We start from the raw sequence: 18,351 nt of genomic DNA, 5'->3' as shown, positions 1-18,351 counted from the left end.
AACTGGAAAATGATGGCCCACGTGATCATGTGGATTCACATGGTCTGCCTAGTTGTATACTAATTGATGCCCTGTATGAAGAATTTTTGTCACGTATAGTCAGTAAAATGTACAAAATTGTCGTGCAATAATATGTGATAATTAGCGTGATTTGTGCAAATATGAGATGTTTATAGGCATTTAAGTGAATGGACCTGTTTTTGTGAGCTGTAGCAATTCTGATCACATATTTCTTTGGCTCATGTGAAACACTTTTTTTTTGTCAAAAGATTTGTAGAAATGATTTAAAAAAAATTAAAATAGAGAGAGTAAATAAGGGAGAAATGTAAAGAAGTAAGGAGAGAATAGAGTAGAAAAGTAAAGAGAGATGAATTTTTGCTAAAAAGGAAAATGACTCATTTATATTGGGATATCCAAAAAAAAAAATATGACTCGTTTATCTTGAGACGGATGCAGTATATAGAAATTGGACTACTATAAACTATAAGTAGTGTCTACCCATATTATAACAGAACTCAACTATAGGTCGGCTAGTGATTTACTCCAAATTGTTCTCTTTCAATTCATACTCCATCCGTCCACCAATACAAGGCTAATTTTGATCGAGCACGAACTTTAAGAAATGTAATAGAAAGTGAGTGAAAAATGTTAGTGGAAGGTGGACCCTATTTGTATATAATAGGTTTATAGTGAAATGTGTCTAAAATAAAGTTAGTGTAATATTGGGTTTATTATAAAAAATAATTAAAAAAATGAGACATTTATTGATAGACGGATGGAGTAATAATTACCAATTTTGACTTAGGTGTTTGGTTTAATTTATAAAAAGAAATGTTTGATTTTGTCAGAAAAAGTGAGAATTGAAAAAAGCTTATCTTATACTCCCTCCGTCCCATATTTATAGTCACATTTAGTTATGGCACGGATTTTAAGGAATTGATGGAGTGTGTAATTAATGAAGTGAAATGGTGCAGTGTGTAATAAATGAAGTAAGTTGGTTGAAGGTGGGTCCCTTATTGACTTTTTGATTTTTTATTTTTGTTTTGGTTTATTTTGGTATTGATAATGACATTTGAATGTAATTTTAGTGAATAATGGGGTAAAATTTTATGTTCAAATATAGAAAATTATAAATGTGACTATAAATATGGGACGGACTTTTATGGCAAAATGTGACTATAAAACTGGGACGGAGGGAGTATATAAAAATAGAAATGATGTATTTTTTTCATTCGAACGCATTAATAGAGCGAACTAAGTTGCTACGGAATATAGTAGAGGTATATTAGAGCAAATTACAAAGTCTTATCTAGCGTTTGATACTCATATTAGTCTTAGTGAATAACTTTCAACCTGCAAAATTAACCCACGTTTTTGGAACTTGAATTCTCTACACAAAAAGTAAAATGATGTACTCCTACATTAAAAGCATCTTAATTCATTTCAATATATTTACAAAAGGAATTAGGTCTAAATGCCCGATTACACATTTCATGTGGACAAATATGCTTTTAGCATGCTCGACAAAATCAACTCTCATTCGACTTGTGATCTACCATATACAGGTAAGCTGCTTGAGAACACAGAAAACATGCCCAAGCATCGATGGCGCGAAGCGGTCAAGGTCTTTTTTGGAAATCATGTTGATCCCGAACGTGACGAGGAGCTGAGAGAAACCAAAGCAGGTGTGCATTTTCTGATAATTTCATCAAACTTAGTGATCTGTTATAAGCATGATGTTTCAATGGCTCTACTTCTTTCCTGAATGGCCTTATTGCTTACAGTAATCGAGGGAAACGTGCAGAAGATCATACAGATTCTTAAAGACGATGGTGGGAAAGAACCACTGGCTGATCTGATTGAGGATTTCCACAATCAGTACCAGTCTCTGTACGCGCGTTATGATAATCTGACTGAGGAGTTGAGAAAAAAGGCAAACGGGAAACATGGGAAGGGCAGTTCTTCTTCGTCCAGCTCTGATTCCTCGGACTCAGATGGTTCTTCGCACAGGGGAAAAAGAGGCTCGAAGAAAGCAACAGCTGTCGAGCAAGAACTGGCTGAGATTGCTGACTTGAAGAGAAAGCTTGCAATCACTGTTTACGAAAAGGAAACGCTGCATCAGGAATGTCAAAATTTGAAACTGGAACTGGAGAATTCGGTTAAGATACACACCGAGTTGAACCAGAAGCTGGAAGAGATGAAGATCGACAGAGATGCAGCCGTTGCCATCCATGAGGAGGAGAAGGGAATTGCTGAAGAGGTGAGAACCATCAATAGCCAGCTTCAAAAGGAGAGAGAAGCCATACAGCTAGAGGTGGAAGCAATCGAGGGGGAACTCTCTACTTCAAAGGAGAAACTGGACTCCGCGGAAAGTGAAATCAGTAAGCTGCGTGAGATGCAAGACAATGATAAAGACGAGAGAACTAATCTTACCTTAAAGATTTTACAGTTTGAGAATGATATAAAACAAGCTGAGACCAAGTTTCAGGATCTTTTATCTGAATCAAACCAGTTAAGAGAAAGACTGGGAGAGAAAGAAAGGGAGCTTGCAAGTCATCTGGAGACTCACGAGGCTCACAAACAAGAAGCAAAACAACGACTGGAATCCACAGAAAGAGAAATGGTCGAGCTAAATCAGATTCACACGGCCTCTCAAGAGGAGAACAGTAGTCTCTCCTCAAAAATTTTGAATCTCGAGGAAGAGATCAAACAGGCTGTAAGCAAGATTGAAGATCTCAACACCGAATCCAGCCAGTTGAGGGAAAATTTGGCTGAGAAAGAAAGGCAGCTGTCAAGTCACCTTGTGACTCACGAGGCCCACAAAAAGGACGCACTGGAGAAGCTGGAGCAAGCATCAGAAGAAATCGCTAAGCTTAGTCAGATGCAAAAGGCTACCGAAGAGGAGAAAACTAGTCTTACTTCAAAGATTTCACAGCTTGAGGATGACATTAGACGGGCTGAAAAAGAGATTCAAGATCTTATTACAGAGTCGGGCATGTTGAGAGAAAATATGATTGAGAAAGAAAGGGAGCTTTCATCTCACATTGTTACTCATGAGGCGTACAAAGAGGATTCACTAGAGAAACTGGAGAAAGCAGAAGAAGAAATCACTAAGCTTCGTCAGATGCATAAGGCTGCTGAAGAGGAGAATACTAATTATTCTTCAAAAATTTCACAGCTTGACGATGATATTAGACAGGCTGAAAACAAAATTCAAGATCTTATTACCGATTCTAGCCAGTTGAGGGAGAAATCGGCTGAGCAGGAGAGGGAGCTTTCAAGTCACCTTGAGATTTATGAAGCTCACAAAATGGAAGCACTGGAGAAACTGAAGACAGCAACTGCAGAAATCACTAAGCTTAGTCAGATGCATAAGACTGCTGAAGAGGAGAAAACCAATTTGTCTTCAACAATTTCACAGCTTGAGGATGAGATTAAACGGGCTGAAAACAAGATTCATGATCTTTTTACTGAATCAAGCCTGTTGACTGAAAAGTTGGAAACAAAGGAAAGAGAGTTGTCAAGCCACATGGAGATTCACGAGTCTCACACAGTACAAGCATCAACTCGTACGAGGGAATTGGAGCTGGAACTTGATTCATCACACACGAAAAGAAGAGACATTGAGAAACAGAAAGATGATGAAATCTCTGCTCTTTTCCAAAAACTCGAAGATCAAGAAAGGTCATCATTATCACATGTAAATGATCTAAAAGAGCAGATCAACAATACCCAGGCTGAGGCAGAGTCCTTGCTGATTCAAAAGGGCGAGCTGGAAGCACAATTAGCACAGAAAGAGATTGAATCCTCTGCTCAAGTCAAGGACTTGAAAGATAAGATCCATGAAAAGCAGGTGGAACTGGAAACCTTGCTCAGTCAAAAAATGGAATCAGAGGTGCATCTTGAAAAAAGAGTTGAAGAAATCTCTGTATTCTTACTCCAGATTGAGACTCTGAAAGAAGAGCTGACAAATAAAAGCTCGGAGCTAAAGGGGAAAATTGAAGAAAAGGAGACTCTTCTGGGACGAGTAAAAGATCTGGAACTGAAGCTCAACTCCACATGCAGTATGAAACTGGAATTAGAGGAACAGCTGAATAGCAAAAGCCAAGAAATTTCAGAATTTGTAATTCAGACAGAGACTTTGAAAAAAGAATTAGAAGACAGGAGTTCAGAAAAACAGAAAACGGTGGAAGAGAAAGAGATTCTTGTGTCGCAAATTAAAGACCTTAATCTGGAGTTCAACACCCTGAGCAACCAGAATAACAAACTTGAAGAGCAGTTGAAGAGACAAGGTGAGGAACTTAGTGAGTTGCAAGAGGAAAACGGAAAGCTGCAAGAAAAAGCTGCTGAGATGGAGAGAGCATTGACTGAGAAAGAGCATGAACTCTCTAGTTTACAGAAAAAATCCGAAGACGGAGAGAGAGAAGCACTCGCTCGGATTGCTGCAGTTACTGCAGAAGTAAGCAGTCTACAAGAGCAATTAGGTTCTTTGGCTGCCCTAAGAAGTGAGGCAGATATCATTCTCGACAGAAAGACTGGAGAAATATCAGAGCTTCAGCTACAGATTGAAAAGCTAAAAGAAGAACTATCAGGCAAAACTGCTTATGGAGAAAAGTTACTTGAAGAGAAGGAAATTCTGACAGTACAGCTAAACGATCTGAATCTAGAGTTGGAGACTCTTCGCCAACAAAATGGTGAAATGGAAGATCAAATAAACATCAAAGTTAGTGAGGGAGAGCAACTAAGGGGGGAGATAGATGGCCTAGACAGCAAGATTTGTGAGTTGGAGACTACACTAGCAGAGAGAGGCAATGAACTCTTAACTGTTCAGAAAAAAATGGATGATCTGCAGAATGAGTCATCCGCCGAAATTTCTTCCTTGAAAGAACAGATTAATGCTTTTCAACAGCACCTGGAACTGCTGGAATCTCAGAAAAGAGGATTGGAAGTGGAAATTGAGAAAAGCAAGCAAGAGGCCGCGGAATATTTGGCTCTCACTGAGAATAATAATGCTGAATTAGTTAATAAGATCAACGAGCAGGAGAAGAAACTGCAAGAACACGAAGATGCGCAAAGCAGATTGTGTGAGGAGCTCAAAAAACTGGAAAATCAGTTCCAAAGCTGTGGAGAACGTCTGAGATCATCTGAAAAGAAGATAGAAGAGATGACCCAGCAGTTTGAAATTGACATGTATGCGAAAAATCAAGAAGTGAATGAGCTGGAAGAAAACATAGAAGGGCTAAAGAGAGATCTCGAGATGAAAACAGATGACTTCTGTACACTGGAAGACAATGTTCGGAACATTGAGGTCAAGCAACGTTTAACTAGCCAGAAGCTCCGTGTCACAGAGCAGTTGTTGGTTGAGAAAGACGAGAGCTACTTGAAAAAGGAAGAGAAGTTACTGGAAGAGCAGAAATCACTACAAGAGATAATTGCTACACTTTCAGGGATCGTTCAAACATATAAAGAGGCTCAAGTGAGAGTGGTTGGAGAGATATCACATAAGTTGAACGACACTTTAACAGGCATAGATGCATTCCACATGAAGTTTGAGGAAGACTATGGCCACATAGAGTCTCGTATCTATGAAACAGTAAATGAGCTCAAGATCACAACAAACTGCATCAAAGATAGTAACATCGAGAAAGATCAGCTTAGGAGGGAAATCACTGTTTTGTCACAGCAACTGAGTGATGAGAAGGGTAACAGTATGCACCTCAAGGGAAGGATTGGTGAGTTAGAAACTACACTGCAAAAAGACGAGGACGAAAAGGATTGCTTGATCAAAACTGTTAGAGAGAGGGAGACGAAGATGGGAGAGCTTGAGAAAATAGTAATAGAAATGGATGAGAAAACGAGAAAGTTGGAGATGAAGATGAAGGAAAATGAGGCTGGATTTGAGAGCTTGATTGAGGAGAAAAGAGAGGCCATAAGACAGTTGTGCATATGGATTGAATACCACCGCAGTCGCAACGACGAGCTAAAAGATATGATTGCCAAAACAATGAGAAGGTAGATGCATTGAGAAAAATTTACTCTCTCTGCACTGTTATACTTTTAAGTCTTTTTCCCTTGCTCCTTTGTCAGCATTGAGGAAAATTTGCTAGATGTTGTCAGTAATATACATAAATTTTCATTTTTTTGAGGTCAAGATAGGGTGTGGTGTGTATGGGGATAATTATTCCAATTTGTTTTTGTTTCTATAGTCAGTATTCAATTTATTTTTCGGGTTGGGTACAACAAATATTTTCATGATTTTATCACAAAACATTTGTTGTAAAGTAAATTCCAAAGAAGTGTGGCTTCTTTTCTCTCTCTCTCTCTCTCTCATAAATGGTAAATTACTAAGTGTATCAAGTTTTCCAGTATTAGTACAAGCAATTTCTACAGATGCTGGTTAACATTTAAAGTGGACGTGTATGTTTCTAGGTAGTGAATTCTTGCTACCTATTTCACTATCAGTTTCAGATTAAGCAGATAATCGCTTAATACAAAAATGGGTTCAATATTTATCGATCTGCTCTATATGAGTGAAGAATATTCCAACATGAAGTTGAATAAAAAAGGTAGCACCTTTTAATCTAATATTCTCATCTCTGCACCAAGAATGTCCTTAGCCACCTCATATGTCACAAATGCAATCGCTATGGAAGGGACCACCTGAGCGAGAGATGATTCGTTATACATTTCAAGATCTAATGTCTTCCCAAACACTCACAAAACTGCACAAGTAAATGGTATACGCATTTTGGTGTTTGAGAAAACAAACATAATTATGTAGCTGCTCTCTTGTTGAGGCTTTTCATGTTTTAAGCGGGTCTTATTCTTTTACTGTGTGCTAATGTGTTATTCGTCCTTACCTTTCTGTGTTAGGGTGAAAAATATATATTTTCGCCACTTCCCTACACGTTTCACATGTTCTGACGTGTGACTAGTCTTCCGAGCAGCCCATTTCCCTCATTCTCACTCCAATTCATGATAATATTATCATGTGGTATTAACATGATTATATCTTCCCATGTTTTAAGTGTTTGAGAAAAATTTTCCACCTTAGAAAAAACATGCGATAAAAAAGGTAGAGAGCCCTAAGATATGCTAAGTAGTGAACGCAGTAGAATATTCCTGCATGACAGGACTAACCTTGACAGAATTTGGGCCCAAGCCTTTGTACAGTGCCCCAAATCCCTCATGCCGAACTGTTTTCCTAAATGCATCTACCATTCCTGCATATTCAAGTGGTGCTCTTGTTGTCCCATCCCCGGCGACTACAGAAGCGGCATCTTTCCATCCCCCCATCTGCATTCTTCGGCGGATAACATCAAGAGGGTAGGCAACTGTCTGTCCAACAGTTCCAGCAGCAGCACCACATGCGAGCTTTGTGGTCACACTTAACTCTGAGTCGTCTACTAGTCCATATGGTTTGTTTTTTATCAACCAATCTTTCAGGGATTCATATACAGCAAAGTTGAGACCTACATAGGGTACCTGAGAAAATGATGAAACATGTATGAGGCTTTTGCGCTTTATATATTGCAAGAAAATCTCAAAGAAAACTAATGCTTTTGGTATAATGACTTGAAATCACTACATACCACTCCTATAACAGAAGGAAGCCACCCTTTATACAATGCACGAGGTCCTTCTTCCATGGAAATTGTTTTAAGACCATGAAAGATTCCCCGGTAGTGTGATTTGTCTGTCTAAAAAGAAGAGTTGAAGAGCTGAGGCTAAAAATTATTGCTGAGAACCTTGATATATTACATTGAAACTATAATAAAATCGAATATAATCAGTAGGAACTAGGAAGATATATTTATTAGCAATACCTGGACAGTAAGCCGACCTCGTACCATGTCCATGGGGTAAGTTGCTGACATGGCAATAATTCCAGCACATGCTCCAGCTCCAAGACGTAGAAGTGGAGTGAGCTGAGCATCCTCTGCAACACATGAATTGAATAGTTTCCTACGCTCTCTAAATATTCAATAAGAAGAGAAAAGATGGTGAACCAATTTTACCATTCCCGGTTTGCTGACGATATAACCATAATATCCGTCTGTGTAAAGAGAGTAAAGTTAGAACCGAGAGAGGCATGTTATTTAGGACATGTCTGGAATACCATACAATTCCAAACAATAGTTGGAAACATTTATTTTTGTAGTCAAAAGATAAACAATAGATTTGATGACTTTAACCTACCTTGATGCTTCCTCATAGCTGAAGAACTTGACAGCTGAGTTTGGAACAATACGGGCACAATTAGTGCCATTTCCTTTGTACAACCCTCTGAAACCCTCTGTTCTCCATATGTATTTCAATCCCTGAATTGTGCCATTATATTTCATATTGTGTGGATTTTGAACCTGTGATTTTCATGAGTATGAATATCGAAATTATTAGTAACAGGAAGTGAATATATGACAAGGTTGACTGATGGAAAAAGTTTTAAATACAAATTCAGATAGATGTGGAGTAGTGCAATGGTTTTTATCAAAAAGCATCAAGCATACAGATTCCTAATAAAAAAAATTACTTTGTTTGCATCCAGTCTTAGAATGAACAAGAAAAATGGGTCAATCACCAACATAATCACTATCAAAAGAACAAGTAATGTATTCAAATTGATTAAACCTTCATCAGCAACATGTTGTTGACCAGTCTAGGACAGGTCTTTCTGAAACAATGTCCAAATTTTCACAAACCGGAAATGATTGGATGCACTTCCAAACCAGGTAACCTCTCCAAACTTTAATTTAACAGTTAGAACAAAAGGGAAGGTTGGAAAAGCAACAAAAATTACTATAATGTACGAAAGCACCAAGCACCTATTGAAACAATGGCACAAGTGAAGGAAATGAAGCATGCCAGGAAACTTCAAATAATGACCTGAAGCAAGATTTTCAAGCGTTCCAGGGGAGCAACTGCAGTGCGTGACCTGTGACATGAGGAGCGTTGAATCATTAGTCAAAGAGAAGTGCGCCAGAATGCACAAACTCTCCTCTATGCAAGTAGTGTTCAATAAGAGATACATAATGAGGAGCGCTGAATCATTAGTCAAAGAGAAGTGTGGCAGAATGCACAAAATCTCCTCTATAAAACAACTACATAACATCAAAATCATACAATCTAGAGTTAACTTTTACAATTTTCATGGTTTTATGATAAAAATTGATTTTCAAATTAATACTCTACCAACAATGCAAAACTTAGAATCATAACCTTCTAAAGCCATTCTAAACTTACAGCATAACTAACTAAACATTGAGAAGTTTAGCAAGAACAAAACCCCAAATTTTGTCCAGTGTCACATTTCCCTAGAATTTCAAAAATAAAAAATGTAAGTAGCAGAAATCTACATTACTTAATTGCGGATTTTATGTACGACTAACGATCGCAAATGTATAACGAACAAAAAAAATACAACTAAACCAGTGATTTTATGAAGAGAGAGAGGGATCTGACACTCCGCCGGCAACGCCTCCTGCAACGAGAGATTTAAAAATGGTGAGCAAAGTGCGGGTGGGTCCTTGACGAAATTGCTTAGATTCAGTTTCAGAAGTTGAAACTGCAGCGGTTTTCTCCGACGCCATTGAGCTAAGTTCAGAAGAATAACTAAATTCCGCGCGGGCTACAAATTCAGATATTTTTCCATTTGTACGTGTCTCGCACGTGTTCACCTAGAGCTAAGTGGTACTCCCTCCGTCCACGAAAATTCGTCCCGGTTTGACCGGGCACGGATTTTAAGAAATGTAATGGAAAGTGAGTTGAAAAAGTTAGTGGACTGTGGGTCCTACTTTTAAAGTATTAGTTTTATAATAAAATGTGAGTAAGAATGAGTTAGTGGAATATGAGGTCCACTACCAAAAATGGTAAAAGTGAAATGGGATAAATTTTAGGGGACGGACGGAAATGGAAAACTGGGACAAATTTTTATTAGAAGTCGACACCTTTGCTTTCAAATGTTAATCAGAATAATAATTATTTTTAATATAATTTTAAATGATTCTAGTATTATTTTGAAAATAATTCATTTAGGGAAAATTGAAAAAATAACATTGAGTTTGAACAATTTTTTTTAGGGAAATTGGTCTCTAAAACCATGAACTTTGCCTAAAATTTGGTATTTCCCATGAACTTTGAAATTGGTATATAATATCACGAACTTTGCATTTTAGAGACCAATTTCCCTTTTTTTTACCAAACTTCATAGTTATACAATCTGTACATTAATTGAGGGTCTCCCACTATGATACCATACAATTTACCAAAATATTATAAATGAAGATAAATTCTCCCACTGTAATACTATATTAGAAATGAGTCACTTACCCTTAAAAATTCTCATAACTTAAGATTTTAACAAAAAATTAAGATAAGTAACACTGTCCCACCGAATGTGAAAATTTTGTTTTCTAAAATGAAATTTTATATAATGTTGTTTTGTGATTTAAGTTAATAACAAATAATATTATTTCCATATAGGAAATATGGGATGTATTCAAATTCAACAGGTAAATATTGTCCAAACATTCAACTGAATCTCAACCCTACGATTTTGTCATCTAACGGTCAGAAGATTTTTCATCAAATAATGTAGCTCGGCTATTTGGATCACAACCATCTAAATCCAATGATCCAAGGGCTGTAATCTGTTTGAAGCTTAACACTAAACAGCTGTGAGGACTCTAATACACCCCAAGGAAATATATCACTTAACTATAATAAATCGAAACAAACAACGCTAAAAATAATATCACTTCAACTTTTGATATTTATGAATTTTGTGAAATTAAAAATTTCAATAACAATTTTCAATGTATTAGAATCAAACTAAATAGTAATCCCTTCGTCCCATAATAGATGTCACACTTTCCTTTTTAGTTTGTCCCACAAAAGATGTCACATTTCTCTTTTTGGAAAAAGCTCTCACTCACATTAATATAAATATATTATCTCTCCACCTATCACACAAAATAACATATTCTAAAATCTTGTATCAATTCCCAAGTGTGCCATCTATTATGGGACGGAGGGAGTATGTAAATCAAAACAAACAATGCTAAACGTGCATCAAACAAGTGTGATAAGTAGCATATCCATCACCATACAATTTATATACTACTCCCTCTGTCCCACAAAAGATGTCACACTTGTAGGATAGCACGAGATTTTAGGAGGTTTTGTTTTGTATTAAATAGAGAGAGAAAATATAATTTTTATATTCATGTGAGAGAAACTTTTTTTCATAAATAGAAATGTAACATCTATTATGGGACGAATGGAGTACTATTTATCAAAGACAATTTGTAAACAGAAGAAGTTAAGTCATCTATCAGACGATGCCAAAACGTTCAATCTCATATCCTAACTCATCTAGAGAGAAGTTCAAAAACTCTGCTAAGTTTCGACTAACTTCATTTTTAATCCAAAATCTAATGAACTACTAAGAACGATATCAAATTTGCATGCTCTAAATAACTTTATTTGTTTAGTCATCTAATTCTACTAATTTTCCATCATCCGGAAGATCTTTTGTTCCCTTTCTTCCTTCCCTTGACCTCTTTATCTAAGTTCTTAATCCGCTGGCTGGGTGCCGATGATGGCACTGAATTCAATTTTCGATTTACTGGCTTCGACGATTCATTAGCAGGAGGTGGTGATAAAGACTGCTCTGGCAGTGGTGATCGAGGCTGCTCTGGTGTTGGAGGAAAAAGACCTATTAGCTGCAGCTGGTGAACTACATTCTTTAACAAATCAGAAAACGAGGGGAGAGGTTCCTGATTAGTCGATGGTGGTGGAAGATCCGGTATTCCCAACATCTGCTTCACCTTAGGCTTCTTTATCACTGCAAAGTCGCGGAGCATTCGAAAAATCATAAGAATTTGACAGAAGTTGATTTTAAAACTGGAAAATTGAACACTAGTCAATTATGCCATGACTAGGCTCACCCAATTCATAAGCGATGGTATACAGGTTTGATGTAATCCAGTAACAAAACATAGCCTGAAGATGAAGAGAGAAAGAGAGCAAGTACGAAAGTGTTAAAGCGGTAAAGACATGGCAGTTATTAAGAGGCATTGATTCACATTTCTTTTCTGGCTGTGGAGACAATTAGATAACGACGGCATATAAAAAGTACCAAAAATTATCATCCCGGGTATGAACAGTTGCAGTACATGGAGAGCAATTTCTTTATTTTTCCATGAACTTGGAAACCGAATTTCGGCAGAAGTACATAACACATACCTTCGGGAACTGAGCAATGATAGGGATCGATAATACTGCAATGATTCTAGAGCTGTTCTTGGCAGTTGGATCGCCTTCCAAACCTTGTTGAGCGTTGTGCTAAAAAAGGATGTGGATAAGTACTATTATCTGGTCAATAACATCAGTGTACTTCCATAATATCTACAGCAGACTAATACCTATATTATTATCATTCATCAATTAATTCAACCACCTAAGACACTAACATACCATAGAATTTGGCAAAGAACACATCTACAAATCCTTGTACTAATACATTTTGTTTCATTAGGTGCTTCCATAAATTTTCGGTTCAGTAGGTCCTTGTACCAAAGATTTGGTTTCATTATATTCTTTTAAAAAATTATTTGTTTCACTATGTTCTTATATTAATGCATTTGATTTAAGAGGTTTTTATACTTATTTTTAATTTGGTTGAATCTTTATTTAATTGACTATATAATTTAATTAACTTTTATTGTGTTGATTAAATTTATTTATTTTTCTTTTTTTCATATTTATTTTCGAATAAATTCAGTCGCAATATCAACTCAATAATCATTGGGGAAATGAAAAAGTTTATTGATATTGCCCGTTGTCAATTTATAAATTTATCATTTTTCCAATGATTCTTGAACCGATATTGCAACTAAATTAATTTCAAAATAAATAAGAAAAAAAGGAAAATGAATAAATATAATTAACACAAGAAAAGTTAATTAACTTATGAAGTCCGTTAAATAAATATTCAACCAAAGAACCTCATAAATCAAAATACATTAGTATAAGGACCTATGAAATGTAAAATGAGTTAGCTATCACCAACCATGTACCAAATCTCATTTTTGGTGTAGAAAACTTCCCCAACCATAATTCCCCAATCATGCTGCAAACTCAAACCCATTTTGCGTTTTTCAACAGAACAACACCAAATATGAGTGTTTATTGTAGCTACTGCAAAAATTTCCGACATATATGCTAAAAAATTATGTAAAATTTAAGTTTGATGTAAATGGTTGCTTTTCGATGTGACATATACTCAAAAATGGGATTGAGCTTGGTATAAATGGTTGGAGACGGACATGAAACAAAATGCATTAATACAAGGATCTAATGAAAAATTTGTAGAATGACTTAATGAAATAAAAAGTATTAGTACAAGGACATCCAGATCCAGAAGTGTTTTGCCTTAGAATTTCTTAGTTGTAAATTTGTAATTTATGCATGATCTTGATTAAGTGAGTGGTATTTATACAAAACAATTTACACGTCAAATAATGAAATATTCAATTTATTACACGTGAATTATTCAGTTGCAAGTAAATTCTAACCCTTTAACAACATAACTTTCGGAATTTTAATAGTATAACCGTGCCCTAGATAGATAGATGGTGCTTCAGCCTTCAATCATGATAAGAAAGCATACTAAACAAAACACTGATGCATCAACAGATAAAACAGAAATTAATATCACTTCATATTATCAGGTAAAATGATTTGGACATTTTGTTTCATAGCCTAAAAGAGTATAACATGTACTGATAGATATCAAGCAATCGATGACACAGTTCAAGTGGCTGACCTCGACTGTTTTGCAAAATGTCACCGCCGTCAAAACTGGCAAAATATACATTGCATCCGGAGTAGTCAAATCAGTAAACCAGAATGCTCCTCCCTCCTTGAAAGATTGAACATTTTGTGCCATATTGTTGATCTGAACATGAGGTAATGAGCCAAGAGTGTCAAATAGTTCAAAAGTGGAAAACTTTAAGGGATAAACACAAATCTACTGGGAGCCGAAGGAATCATCGAGAAGACTTAAAGGAAATGTGATCTTACTGCGAAGCAGAAACAGAAAAAGACAGGTCCGCCAACTAGAATTCCCTTTACAGGGGTGAACGGTGTGACACCATATCTGTAACAGCAAGATGCAACCATCTATGTAAATGGCGTGTTCTTAATATGAGTGTTTTAACTAAAAATACAACTAGTGACAATGATTATCACTATCATAACAAAAAATATTTTAATTCAGTAAGATGACAATTGATGCGTGTGCAGAGATCATTTGATAAGCACATGACCTAGTCAAGTATATTTTTACGTTTTGTTGGTATAGCATGGTGGAGAATATTTGGCTCTGCTTATCCTACCAGTCAATCAATGGGGTAAAGATTACAATGATGAGGCAGATACAAATTATGGGAAGGACTGGTAGGTGTTTAGAGCAGCGACTGAAAAGACCACTAATTGAATGTGGCAAAGTGTTTGCTAGGCCATGATCAAGTGCCAATACAAACTAAAATTCCAGACCCTCTTCTCTGTCAAACCTCGGGGGAATTAAATAGCCAAAACTCCTAACAAATACAAATACTAGAAATACACAGATTAAAGACTAGAAATACACAAACTAATATGTGACTGTCACTGGAAGACATGGTGATACAATGGGACTGGCTTGTCACTGGAAGACATACGATTGGTACTGGAACATGGTTAAAACAAGCAATCAATCCACTTGAACATTCGAACGGCATTAGATAACTTGTGATGCTCAGATCCTCATGTTGCAAGCGAATGGCAGGTTTTAACCCAGCGAGAAAAAAGCCTACATGTTGATGATTTGGGACATCGTTGGTTTGGGCAATACGAGCTTTGAAAGTGCCAAAGTACAACGATAATGACCCTCTTGTCGAGTCATGTGTAGTGCCTTGTATCATCGATTTCCTGGTTCTCACCAAAACGAGCCAGTAACTCCTTCAATAACTATTCCAAGATATTGATGGATCGCGCCGAAGGAGCAGCTGAACACAAAATAAGGCGGGACCATAAAGGGTGACAGGGAGAAAGGAACATGTTGATCGAGCAGGGGGCATTGTTGTATGAGCAGCTGAGTCGCCCAAGTCAACCAAGCTAGTGCATTTGTGCCATCAATCGATGGAGGGGTAAAGCCTATTGCACAGCCCCAAAGTCCGTGTGCGTAAACTAGGGAGGTGTTGTATGCAGATGTGTGGTGGCACCATGGCAGAAGATGAGGATGCGAAGTTGGTGTCGATGGTACATGGTATCTGCATTTTTGGGCGGTCATTGAGTTTAGACACCAAACCTCGCCGAAAAATCAGACGACTTCCTAGCAAAAAAACTCTACCATGGTGGAGCATATTTCTGTTATATTGTTCTTTTCTGTTGCGACCGGCAGGGGTGCTGTAATAGATTATGGAGTACCCCAAACCCTCCGCTATAGTTAATCCTCCCAATCTCTGTCTGTCACTGTCATTACTAAACTCATTTAGACCTTAGCACCCTATTATAAAGTTGGACCTCCCAACATCTCTCTCTTTCTTCATATCCAACTGGTTGACACCATAGGCGACATTAATGTGTACTTATTTTATTTTAGTCATTAATGCATCAAACCATGGAAAATCTTTATTCTTTATTCATTTATACCGCTGCACCCTATACTAACTCCTCTTATGAGAGGCCGTGGCCAAGTGCTAATACAAACTAAAATTCCAGACCCTCTCCCCGGTCAAACCTCGGGGGACTTAAATAGCCCATACTCTTAACCAAAACAAATATTAGAGATACGAAAATTAAACACTCCCAACAAAACTAAACTAACAAAGACATGCTTGACTACAAGACTCCAACCAAAAGTAAAGAGCTAAAGAAAACCAGGAAACAACTTCGACTATATCCTCTCACATCTCGCTTATTGTTGCCACGTTCGTGATTATCCGTATCAGTAGGTTCAAGCTTCAATCCCAACCTCAGTTATTGTGGCCCAACTGATGTGGAAGGGCAAGCTCTAGAAAAATAAATCAGGCATCCAGACAATTTGCATTAGGAAATGAAGAGGCATCCCAATTCCCAATCCAAAACCTCTGATGAGTGATGACCATATCAACCAAGGGCATTAAAGCTTATCGAGCTCACCAACAATTTAAACCAGTAAAACTATGCAAAAGGGGTGGCACTTTATAAGCTATATGGAAGGCCATAGGCACAACGGCCATTGTTGAAGGCTGAATCTGTTACGCCTCAACTTCATGCCAGAAGGGAGAAGGTGCAAGTATAGATGTGCCTGGGTTTAATTTAGTAGTGGACTAGGAGTTCCTTTGATGTGCTTCTTAGTTCATTGGAACATTTTTGTACTGAAAACTTCTAAATGCTTCTAAAAGATTTATCATAAAAACAAGAAAATAGGATGGCATGCTATAATACCGACATCTGTGCAGACATGTTGCATGCAAGTAGAGTAAAACTAGAGGCGGATCTCATCTGTTTATATTGCCTAATGTAACTATATGAGGTATTAGTATCCATTTTTTATTTGAAGGTGGAAATAAGTGCAATCAAGACTTACAAAAATTGCAAAGCTGCATGTCTTATAAATTATGTCGAAAAGTTGGACCACTTAACCACCCAATAGAAAACGTAAATAAATAAAAAAAGTAAAATGTCAATAAATTTTTAATTAGGATAAAGAAAGGCTACATACGTATCATATAGTTTTGACTTTTGGACCCGGCCTTCATGTACAGCAGCAGGAGTCATACCCTGGAAAAAAACCAATGAACATTCATCAAGTTTCTAAAGCAATACAATCAAGTAGAAATGCAACAAAAAGGGGTTTCTGTTGCATAATGCTCCTCAAGTGGATATTGCCTTTTGACACACAATCAAGCAATAAATAAGAAATTCACAACAGCCGATAATAGTTTGATGCACTTACCTTACTCTTCACTTGTTTCACAATCCCTTCCAACTGTGGCCTTATAAGCTGCATCATAAGACATGACTTTGGCATCAGAAAAAAGAAGCAGGCCAAGCATTATTCACATAGCAAACGGAGTCAAAGATGATGCTAACGTAGGGATTTGGATTTCACAAAAGAAGAAACAGAAAAACGAAAGGGGGCTTATCAGAAGACAGTTGCATCGCAATACCTCACTTCACTTTTTACTACTTAGCATATCTAACCCTCAATGTTTTTGAGAAGGGGAGGAAACGCTGTATTGTAGAGAAATAATTCTCTGTGTTGTAGATCTTTGAATGTACATGATAGAAGAAAATTGCACAATTTGATGAAAAGAATGTAATTAGCTAAAGTTGTCATGTGAGTCTTAATCAAGTGTAGCAATTAGAAGACAGAATGGAAAACGATGGAAGAACTTACAGTGAATTTTGACGCAGATTTAGTGTAATGTATTGAGAAAGGAAGTATAAGCGTACGGAACAAAATAGTGGTCACAACAATGGATGTCCACCTAAACACGGCCAGATTTTCATTTCAATCCATAATCAAAATTGAAGAAATTAAATAAATAATTCTCACCAATTCAACCCTGTAAAAGTGTGCACATAATCAATCATGTATTGTATTGCAGCCATCGGCGAGGACGAGTCAGCCACCGGAGATACCTGTGCAGCCGTCTCTCCCAACACACCCGGCGCTGTCGACATTTTTCTCACAGTAGCTGGAATCGCAAATCTCCGATCTCGGAACGGATTCCTCGATCCATAAAAACTCCCTAACTTTGGTCCGGCAACAAACGGGCCATTGTAATTAGCGTTATGACGAGGCAGATTTTCGCGGTCGCCGTTGTTGCGATCGATATGCGAGAATGGAACGGCGACTCGTTGCTGGTGATACAGAAAACTGGCGCGCGCAGTCACGCTACGCCTGAAAGCCATTAATCTGTAACAATGTGAGGCCAAAAAATCTCCTTTTTTTTTGCAGAATTCCGAAATTAGTAGAGAATTTCTGTTGATGATTTAACTTTCATTGCAAGGGTTTAGTGGTTTTTTGCGGCTGCAGCACTGATTTTTCGAGAAGTCGCGTTTCTTCTCTGCAGCTTCCCTCATCCACTCCTACTCCACTCTCACAATGAAATAAAATAATACTTCTTCCGTCTCACAAAAGATGGTACACTTTCCTTTTTAGTTTGTCCCACAAAAGATGTCACATTTCCCTTTTTGAAAGAAGTTCTCTCTCACGTGAATATAAAAATTATATTTTCTCTCTCCATTTAACACACAAAACAAAACCTCCTAAAATCCCGTGCCATTTTCAAAGTATGCCAACTTCTCTGGGACAGA

The 18,351-nt window shown here is 37.2% G+C and overlaps 3 protein-coding genes across 8 annotated transcripts; 1 reads left to right on the top strand and 2 right to left on the bottom strand.

The window, feature by feature from the left end:
- Positions 1-1,402: 1,402 nt before the first annotated feature.
- Positions 1,403-9,635, bottom strand: LOC125219371 (mitochondrial adenine nucleotide transporter ADNT1-like). Of its 6 annotated transcripts, none has more exons than XR_016136308.1 (10): positions 9,463-9,635; positions 8,887-8,935; positions 8,200-8,363; positions 8,019-8,056; positions 7,827-7,939; positions 7,593-7,700; positions 7,141-7,485; positions 6,574-6,660; positions 2,173-2,386; positions 1,403-2,093 (listed from the first exon to the last, which is right to left on the bottom strand). XR_016136308.1 is itself a non-coding variant. In XM_089066764.1 (9 exons), the coding sequence occupies exons 1-8, from the start codon at positions 9,588-9,590 to the stop codon at positions 6,577-6,579; spliced, it is 1,029 nt and encodes a 342-aa protein (XP_088922890.1). In that variant the 5' UTR covers positions 9,591-9,635; the 3' UTR covers positions 3,240-3,341; positions 6,574-6,576. The 6 variants fall into 6 exon arrangements, 2 of the variants coding, with proteins under 2 accessions (XP_088922890.1, XP_088922886.1); XR_016136309.1 differs by having other exon boundaries at positions 2,173-2,356; XR_016136311.1 differs by lacking the exon at positions 6,574-6,660.
- LOC125219370 (uncharacterized) lies at positions 1,572-6,317 on the top strand. The gene is made up of 2 exons (XM_048121334.2): positions 1,572-1,685; positions 1,785-6,317. Exons 1-2 carry the CDS (start codon positions 1,592-1,594, stop codon positions 6,014-6,016), a joined length of 4,326 nt encoding a protein of 1,441 aa, XP_047977291.2. The 5' UTR covers positions 1,572-1,591; the 3' UTR covers positions 6,017-6,317.
- A 1,668-nt stretch (positions 9,636-11,303) lies between the features above and the next one.
- Positions 11,304-18,118, bottom strand: LOC125223942 (mitochondrial inner membrane protein OXA1-like). Its single transcript, XM_048127261.2, has 9 exons — positions 17,588-18,118; positions 17,429-17,519; positions 16,985-17,032; positions 16,751-16,809; positions 14,086-14,161; positions 13,829-13,960; positions 12,247-12,345; positions 11,949-12,003; positions 11,304-11,845 (listed from the first exon to the last, which is right to left on the bottom strand). Exons 1-9 carry the CDS (start codon positions 17,944-17,946, stop codon positions 11,517-11,519), a joined length of 1,248 nt encoding a protein of 415 aa, XP_047983218.1. The 5' UTR covers positions 17,947-18,118; the 3' UTR covers positions 11,304-11,516.
- Between the last annotated feature and the right edge of the window lie 233 nt (positions 18,119-18,351).

The sequence above is a fragment of the Salvia hispanica genome, chromosome 1 (genome assembly GCF_029641045.1).
Source record: "Salvia hispanica isolate PSC_SH4W2 chromosome 1, Shi_PSC_v1, whole genome shotgun sequence".
Lineage (NCBI taxonomy): Eukaryota > Viridiplantae > Streptophyta > Magnoliopsida > Lamiales > Lamiaceae > Salvia > Salvia hispanica.
Note: the sequence above shows the minus strand (reverse complement) of the source record. Positions and strands in the feature narration are given on the sequence as shown.

Coding starts and splice junctions, on each gene's coding strand:
- LOC125219371 (XM_089066764.1), bottom strand. CDS start 9,590: ATGGCGTCGGAGAAAACCGCTGCAGTTTCAACTTCTGAAACTGAATCT. Junction 8,057..8,199: donor AGCTATGAGGAAGCATCAAG/GTAGGTTAAAGT, acceptor CTCTTTACACAG/ACGGATATTATGGTTATATC. Junction 7,940..8,018: donor TCGTCAGCAAACCGGGAATG/GTAAAATTGGTT, acceptor CATGTGTTGCAG/AGGATGCTCAGCTCACTCCA.
- LOC125223942 (XM_048127261.2), bottom strand. CDS start 17,946: ATGGCTTTCAGGCGTAGCGTGACTGCGCGCGCCAGTTTTCTGTATCAC. Junction 16,810..16,984: donor TGAAACAAGTGAAGAGTAAG/GTAAGTGCATCA, acceptor GTTTTTTTCCAG/GGTATGACTCCTGCTGCTGT. Junction 13,961..14,085: donor TTTTCTGTTTCTGCTTCGCA/GTAAGATCACAT, acceptor CCTCATGTTCAG/ATCAACAATATGGCACAAAA.
- LOC125219370 (XM_048121334.2), top strand. CDS start 1,592: ATGCCCAAGCATCGATGGCGCGAAGCGGTCAAGGTCTTTTTTGGAAAT. Junction 1,686..1,784: donor GCTGAGAGAAACCAAAGCAG/GTGTGCATTTTC, acceptor TATTGCTTACAG/TAATCGAGGGAAACGTGCAG.